At 35.4% G+C, this 9,240-nt stretch overlaps 1 protein-coding gene across 1 annotated transcript in view; it reads left to right on the top strand.

Annotated features, from left to right (window-relative positions):
- LOC141434196 (neuropeptide CCHamide-2-like) overlaps positions 1-7,928 on the top strand; it is an 83,814-nt gene extending 75,886 nt beyond the window's left edge. The window contains exon 6 of the mRNA XM_074096556.1: positions 6,733-7,928. Coding sequence (XP_073952657.1) covers positions 6,733-6,792 — 60 coding nt within the window. The 3' untranslated portion in view covers positions 6,793-7,928. The remainder of the gene's footprint in view (positions 1-6,732) is intronic.
- The last annotated feature ends 1,312 nt before the right edge of the window (positions 7,929-9,240 follow it).

The raw sequence follows: 9,240 nt of genomic DNA, 5'->3' as shown, positions 1-9,240 counted from the left end.
ACATATATGGGCGTCACAAAAAACTGGCTCATAAAATCGATGGCAGCAAAGTAGATACGGACATCTACATTTTTTCAAAAATCCTTTTTTACAAAAATTATATTCAACCATATCTATAAGTCTGTTAAAAAATATTTCAAATTTCAAAATAATGAAGAAAATTTGGCACGTAAAAGAAAACATCTACACTAGCTTTTGAAAAAACATCGCAGTAGAAACGGACATTTGAATTTATCCGCTTTTACTTCGGAGCTTTGACAGGATGCTTGTGACGTCAATAAAGTCACATGCCACTTGTCCGTTTATACGTCATATTTTTTGCATATGTCTCAATCTACAAATTTATTATTTCTAATTTCTATGAGGAAATTATTGTTTTTTCTTAAAATATTTAAACAAATAGATATATTACTACTTAACATTGGTTTCATACACTTGTTTGTTTTTTTTTATTTAGACAGCAAATGAATTAAAATTCTTAACCTAAGTAAGTACTTAAGTTTCTATTGCTTGCAGCTTACCGCTTTTTGGAAACGACACGCCTGAACAGATTTTGACTGATGATGACGAGCAATCTGTTTTTTTCCTAATAGGTATATAAGTAGTAGGTAGAATATCGATTATACTATTCATCATCAGGCAATAGCAGTCCGGACATAGGCCTCCCCATAGACCGCCATTGCGCCCTGTCTTCGGCTAGACACATCCAGCTTTTACCACCAGCCTTTCGCAGATTGTCCCTCTACCTGAACGGAGGGCGTCTTGGACTACGTTTGCCGAGACGCGGTCTCCACTCAATATCTTCAGCGGTTGTCGGTGCTTCAACAGATATGACCCAGCCCACTGCCACTTCAAGTTGTTAATTCTATGAACTATGTCGATGACCTTAGTTCTGTGTCGGATAGTCTCGTTGCGGATTTTATTCTTCAGAAAAACTCCGAGCATAGCTCGTTCCATAGCTGGCAGGGCCGCATTTCAGCTCCGTATGTCATGACGGGTAGGACGCACTGGTTAAAAACTTTCGTTTTCAGACATTACGGTATAATTGACGAAAAACTCGACATAATTTTCCGAATGCTGCCCAGCCCAGCTGAATCCTTCTCTTGGCCTCTCTCAAAGTTGTGTTCTACCTAAGGCTACTGTTACATTATGCTCGTTATTAGCATGCTAATAAGCATGCTAGTACCTGCTGTACCTGTATGACACAGAAAAAGCATGCTTAATAGTAGCAAGCCGTGGTGGCCGAGTGGTTTGACCTATGGCCTCTCAAGCAGAGGATCGTGGGTTCAAAACCCGGCTCGCACCTCTGAGTTTTTCGGAATGAATGTGCGAAATTACATTTGAAATTTACCACGAGCTTTATGGTGAAGGAAAACATCGTGAGGAAACCTGCACAAACCTGCGAAGCGATTCAATGGTGTGTGTGAAGTTCCCAATCCGCACTGGGCCCGCGTGGGAACTACAGCCCAAGCCTCTCATTCTGAGAGTAGGCCTGTGCGCAGCAGTGGGACGTATATAGGCTGGGATTATTATTATTATAATAGTAGCACGTCCCTATGCACACATGCTAGTAAGTAGCATTTGCTGAATAGTAGCATGCTTTCGTGCTAGTAACTAGCATGTGTTGGTACCTTAACTGCAAAATCAGGCGAGGTATGTGTACTCCGAACAACATCAAGAAGATTTCCACTAACGATGAGGGCCCCTGATCCATGTGGCCATTGATAACAATTTTGGTATTATCCACATTCATTATAGCATTATATTATTTATACTATTATAGTACATACTGTTTTATTTTTACAGTTTATATTGTTTTGTTTTGGATATATTTTGTACGTAATTTTATTACTTGTACCTACTGTTGATTTATTTAATTTATTAGTGTAAAACTATAAAAATAACTTAGTTTTTGAGTACGTAAAAACAATTATGAGTAAACAAAAATAAAACAAAAAAATATTTTTTAATTTAACACATATTTTGGGGGTTTTTAACGAAATAAATGAATTTATATGATAGACAGCGATGAGGTTGAGTGGTAGATAACTCATTTAATAATATGAATAAAATGATTAATGCAAAGTAAATAAAGACATCTACAAAATTTTATCAAAAAAGGGTGAATACTCGTTGCATGTTGTTTAGATTATCTCTAAACACTCCTCTAAGTTTTACCGGAGATTCTTACCTTAGCTTATTCGTTTTTTATAACGGAAAAGGCGTTTGTTTCATTACAACGCATAAACGGATATCAGGCAGATGTCTTCCTCTACGTTTAAGCTCTTTCAAAGTAAAAAAAGACATCTACAATTTTTCATTAAAATAATGTTACAGAAATAAAATCTGTTGAAAAATCACCAAAGAACATTTTTTTAATGCATCATAGAAAATTTCATGGTAATCAGTCCATTAATCTCAAAGTAGTCATTATTTTTTACTAAATACGCTCTCCTGTAAAATAGCTATTTTGTAGATGTCTTCTTTTACTTTGCTGCCATCAAAATTTTGTATGAAAAAATTAAATGCCTTTTGAAAGAAAAGGGTTAAGGGTTTTTTTTCAAACACCCAATTAAAAATGGTTATGATTGGTTTTTTGGAGTCTTTTTGTATTTTTTATTTCAACTCCAAATTTGTTACTTTCCTGTCCAGCGGTGGTGTAGGGGTAATAGCACGCAGCACGGATTGCTGAGGACCTGGGTTCGATTCTCAGCGCTGGTCTCTTTTTCTGGATTTTCTGTGCATCCATGTCTCAGTTTGTATTTTCGATAAAAATGGTTAGTTAATTGACTAAATAAAATCCTCTGTCCACTTGCTCCAAATGCCATTGTCCTTTTGATCGGATGACATGAACTTTTTCCCGTTGATTCAAATCATCGGACTACAACCAAGGATTTGTAAAACACTCCCTCAGTTATTTATCGCAGTTTTCTAGATAAAATAACATATTTATATCATTGCTGAAAATGAAGGATTCTTATGGTTTCGGAATACTTAGCAAAATAAAATATTTTTAGACGCCACCACGCTGAAATCCATCAAAAAATCTTTGCAAAAATCAGTGTTTACTGTATGTAATTGTGTTTACTCTAATTCATTACAATATATTATTACGATGGAAAATTAAGCATTACAATTCCATTGACATAATTTACCCACTTTGCCTGTGGGCTACGGGCAACAAAGCGTGAAGCGAGTTTTTGTCGTGGAGAATTAATATTGACAGTAAAAATGACGGAAAATAGACATCTCTATTTGAGTGAACAAAAACAATAAACTAAAATTGTTAATACATCGTTTGTCAGCCGCAAACTTGCGCTTCGTTAAATCAATTATTTGAACTTAAACAGTTAACTTCCTGTTGGTATACACTATATGTGCTAGCTACGTATGTATGATATTGTATCTTCATTGCTCCTCTGATTCCACACGTACTGATGTCACAGACCAAACTATTATCAATGTTAAACATGACACTAACGCATTTTAAACTATAAACGAGTTCATTTTCAAAATAATTGCTTCTCCGTGTAATTTTTAGCGCCACATTTTTACGCGTTTGTTGTTTAGAAACAGCTTTTGAGTTGTAATTAACTTCGGTGTGCACTTAAACAAAATTATTTAAAAAAGTTAGTACTGAACCGTTAATCTACTAATTCGATTCGTACGTGACCGGTTTATTCATTATTACTTACGACCTAAATATGTGAAATATAATTTACTGGTTTAATTTGAATAAAACGACGATTTAGGTAAACGTTAAACAAAATGTTACTCTTTGTTTTAGCGTAATTCAATTTCGGTGCCATTTAGTTTCATTTTTTAATGAAAATGAAACAACTGTAAGATGACAATCAATCAATCAATCAACTCAGCCTATATACGTCCCACTGTTGGTCACAGACCTCCTCTCAGAACAAGAGGGCTTGGGCCGTAGTTCCCACGCAGGCCCAGTGCGGATTGGGAACTTCACACGCACCATTGAAATGCTTGACAAGATGACAAGAATAACAAAAAAAATTAAGCTCTTTTTAAATGACAACCACTATCTGATAAAGTGCAAACCTAAACCAATACAATTTTTCTCCTAAATTTCACATACAATTAATTTATATATTGTTTCCCTATCATTTGATTTGTCATGATGTTTAGTTTTTGAACACCTTTTGATGACAGATTATAAAAATATGAATATTACAAACAAAATTTATGGGAACAACTTACCTTCAGTAAGTATTATGAAGTCTTCAACGCAAAATTATTCTTTTATAATAAGTACCTTGTACCATCAAAAAAGCCGTGGTGGCCTAGTGGTTTGACCTATCGCCTCTCAAGCAGAGGGTCGTGGGTTCAAGCCCCGGCTCGCACCTCCGAGTTTTTCGAAATCCATGTGCGGGATTACATTTGAAATTTACCACGAGCTTTGCGGTGAAGGAAAACAGCGTGAGGAAACCTGCACAAACCTGCGAAGCAATTCAATGGTGCATGTGCCTCGTGGGACCTATGGCCCAAGCCCTTTGTTCTGAGAGAGAGGAGGCCTGTGCCCAGCAGTGGGACGTATATAGGCTGGGATGGTACCATCATGAAGGCGAAGTCAGGTAGAAGCTATTTGTACATAAAACACAATTGAAAGCGCCTAATAAATTAAGTAAAACAGAATGTATAAAGGCAGACTTATCCCTTGAGACATAAACAGGCACCGAACTGAAACAGATTTCGCTTATGGTAATATTGAATAATAACAACTTAATAAGTATTTGAAGCGAAGTCTGCGTACATAAATCATGATTTGCGAGAAGTCTGACGTAGATCCGCAGTAAATCAAATCACAAATCCATTCTTAACATTAAAATCGCAATATTTCGTCTGTCTGTCTATTGCTTCTTCATCACCAAAGACCTAGTACAATTACGCTAGTTTTTAGGTTTCCGGAGCCAAAATGGCAAAAACGGAACCCTTATAGTTTCGCCATGTCTGTTCCCAGTATGCATGGGAAAAATTCGTGCCTAGATTCCTGTCCAGCAGTGGTGTAGGGGTTATAGCACGCAGCACGGAATGCTGAGGACCTGGGTTCGATTCCCAGTGCTGGTCTCTTTTTCTGGTTTTTCTGTGCATCCATGTCTCAGTTTGTATTTTCGATATGGTTTCACGGGATACCCGTAAAAGTAACAAATTTGGAGTTGAAATAAAAAATACAAAAAGACTCGAAAAAAAAACAATCATAATTTGATTGCTTAGTAGCGACATCTCTTGTCTGGGTGAGCGGTTGGTTCCGAAAGAGTGTTACGGCTGTTGACGCAACATAGATATCGCTAGTGCTGCTGCTTAAGTAGCAAAGTAGAAATAAGCAACCTGAGATATGTATGCATGGGAAAAATTCGTGTCTTGATTCCTATCCAGTAGTGGTGTAGGGGTTATAGCACGCAGCACGGAATGCTGAGGACCTGGGTTCGATTCCCAGTGCTGGTCTCTTTTTCTGTTTTTTCTGTGCATCCATGTCTCAGTTTGTATTTTCGATATGGTTTCACGGGATACCCGTAAAAGTAACAAATTTGGAGTTGAAATAAAAAATACAAAAAGACTCCAAAAAAACCAATCATAATTTGATTGCTTAGTAGCGACATCTCTTGTCTGGGTGAGCGGTTGGTTCCGAAAGAGTGTTACGGCTGTTGACGCAACATAGATGTCGCTAGTGCTGCTGCTTAAGTAGCAAAGTAGAAATAAGCAACCTAAGATATGTATGCATGGGAAAAATTCGTGTCTAGATTCCTGTCCAGCAGTGGTGTAGGGGTTATAGCACGCAGCACGGAATGCTGAGGACCTGGGTTCGATTCCCAGTGCTGGTCTCTTTTTCTGGTTTTTCTGTGCATCCATGTCTCAGTTTGTATTTTCGATATGGTTTCACGGGATACCCGTAAAACTAACAAATTTGGGGGGATATTTGGATAAAAAGTAGCTTGGGTGTCATTCCATAAGTCCGGCTGCCTAAGTATAAAATTTAATTCAAATCCGTCCAGCTGTTATAGCGTAAAGGGGACACATACACTCTCACGTTCACAAATTTTCGAATTTTTTGAAATATTTGTAGGATATATTATAACACAATAAGTTCCTCACTGAAAATCAGCGCCACTACTTGTTATTCACCTATGTCTTGACTTTATTCTTTTGTTATGTTAATTGTGATGTTTTTATGGCGTTAAATAAATGTTTTTTTTTCTTTTTTTCTTTCTTTTTTCAATAAGCCAGGTATAGATAGTAGTGTATTAGTAATAGTGTAGATAGTATTTTGTTGCTGCCTTCATAATTTTGGAAACGTAATAAAATTATCTACTAAAAAGCCTTGTTACTAATATGAACAAACAATAGGTATGAATGAAAGTTAGCTTTCAATACTAATCGGTTCTACATAGAATTTTTCTAATTTTTCTTTAAAATTATTAATACACAAAGAACTTTAAATACTTAAAAGAGAAAGATACGTTTTGAATAGATGTTTTGGCTGGCGCGGCTCACTCCGCGATTTTATTTTCCGTTACAAGTAGATGTCTGATGCCCCCTAGAGTGTGCTATTCCAATACATGTGCCGCGTGCGAGTGAATACGAGTTATGCAATGGGCAGAGAGGCACGATTGTTATGATAAACGTCACTTTTGTACGGCAGTGAGGATTCTGTACTTCACTTATTGTGTGGTTTTGGTGAACACGTTTCTAAATAAATTAAATTTTCAGATGGACAGCTACAGGCGATCGCAAAGCAACGATGAGGGGTACTTCGCAGAAACATTGTAAATTAAAATAAAACGAAATACATGTGCAATTATAGATACAGCCATCTCCGATAAGATTTCAAAAAGCTTGGTTTTCATACTTGTTTTCTTTGATGGAATTATTTCCTTCATACTTTCTTCGTCATTTTTGATTTCTGCAAATTGATAATATTTATTTGCAGCAGCTGGAATATCAAACTGTATGAAAAAAATATGCATTTAATTATTTAGTGGATACTGAAGGATAGTCTTTCTTCCAATTAAGCAAACTCAGATTAGATCTTATGTTCTTATTAATGATAGATCGTTAGGATGATCAAGTGAGATGAAAATCTTCTTATACTTTTCTATGTGGCTATTTACTTTTCCACTGTTACACAAAGGTTTACTCTTTCTTTTCTTAAAAAAGTTATTTTCAAGACCTTATTTTTGTTAAGCTAAATATTTTAATGCGCTATGTTAGCCAAGCTTTTGCTATAGTGAAATTGAAATGTGAATGTCACTGGAATTTAGGCTTCCTTCACTTGTCAAAATTACATCTCATATTTTCCGATTTTAGAGAGACAGTCGAAAAAGATGTCTACCATACCGATTTTAGGGGAAAATTACCAATTGTACCTCCTATTCCAACATGTCAAAATACATACGCAGACATAAAAGAATAGTGTATCAATCGGTTGAACCGTTTAAGTGTCTATGACGTTTATTTCAGTTTGAATTCAAGTAACAGTAAAAAGTAATTGAAATTATAAACTTTGATTAAAACTGAAATATTCGTGTTAAAATGTGAAAACGACTTCTGTATCTACGTAGTGGATAAATTTAATCGTCAATTAAAGAAAATCTATGTTTCGTATTTATGGAATTGTATTGAGTTAGTGAAATTTCTAATTTGAATTGAAAGGCTGGAAAGTATTATTTAGTCTATGGAATGTTTTGATATGTTTATTGAAAATGCTTGTACGTAGGCTGATCTTTTTTTATTTTCAAAATAACTTATCATGATGTTATTTAGCAATTGTTTAAAAAATTTGGTGTTTTTAATATGAAATATTAAAACATAAGTTTACCATCAAATACTATGTAACGTAACCTAGAGCATTATGTGACTATGTTAAGGATGTTTTTGTGTATTTTAATAAATCGTTAGAAACACTATGTATGGCATTGATGTTTTAATTATGTGTATTTTTTATACTTATTTCCTTTCTTTAAACTGTAAAATTAAGTATAACGTCTTACTAGCGAGAACATAGTGATTCGGGGAACATTGTGAACAGGTTGTTGATACAAAATCAAGATTAAATGCGGGTAGTATGAAAGTGATACTTACACTTCAGTCTAAGCGTGACCACGGCCGTGGCCGAAACGTCGAGGTAACTTGAACAACATTTTATTACGTTATTAAATTCTAAGAGTGATACTACAGTACCAGCCAAAAATATATCACCTAGTTACATTTTTTTACCTAAACTTTTTTAAATAAATAAATATCACGGGACCATTCACACAAATTGACCTAGTCCCAAAGTAAGCTTAGCAAAGAAATTTTGGTCATTTAAAAAAAATTGGTTTGGCTACAACTTGTTGTTCATAATTATTTCATAGAAAACTCATTACATGGCGTAATGTACACCTACCTGTTAGTGAATATACGAGTACATGCTACAAGATAACAAATATCGGTTACTCCAAAAAAGTTTAGGTGAAAAAATATAAAGGTAATATATTTTTGGCCGGTACTGTAGGTAGAAATGATTTTTAAAATAAGTCCATTAAGTTGGATCCTACCCAAATTGATGAATTTCTCAAGCTGTTATTCTTGCGTCTCTTTGCTTTTAAAGTAAACTGCAGGGAAGACGTCTATCCATCAATTGATTGACCATTTATTCACCTTAAAATGTCTTTTGCTGGACGAAAGCTTTGCCCAAAGATCATTTCCTATGGCTTTCCACGACCTTTAGGACAGCGACCCTTCACCATTCGGGAGACTACCATCACTTTGGTCTTGCGGTACCATGCCACCACTCCAGGATATTCTTGCCGCAACGTGCATCAGACCTGTATACCATTTAAAGAGTGCAATTTGTTAAGATAATTTGAGTCTTTTGCGGATTTGATGTGTGATTCTATTTCGCACAGATACTCCAACCAAAGCTGTTTCCGTTGCTCTTTGAGTGACTTTGATGTTTGTTAATAGTCATAGATCATTGTTTACAATACTTTTTACTTTGCTACACCACTTGCGTTGCTTTAGTTGATTGATACGAACTAAGTAGTTGATTATACCGATTTTGAATTATTTTGCACTATTAAGAATTAACTACTGTTCTGTTTGTTACTATTATTTGTCTTTCTGTCATTACTGTAATGTGTAGAAATAAACATTAACGTCGAATTGTAGACACAGCATACTACGCTATTTCATAAATCGTTGCAAAGGAAACGTAAACGCATTCTTTTATTTCCG

This window comes from Choristoneura fumiferana, chromosome 13 (assembly GCF_025370935.1).
Source record: "Choristoneura fumiferana chromosome 13, NRCan_CFum_1, whole genome shotgun sequence".
NCBI classification, from domain to species: Eukaryota; Metazoa; Arthropoda; class Insecta; order Lepidoptera; family Tortricidae; genus Choristoneura; species Choristoneura fumiferana.
Note: the sequence above shows the minus strand (reverse complement) of the source record. Positions and strands in the feature narration are given on the sequence as shown.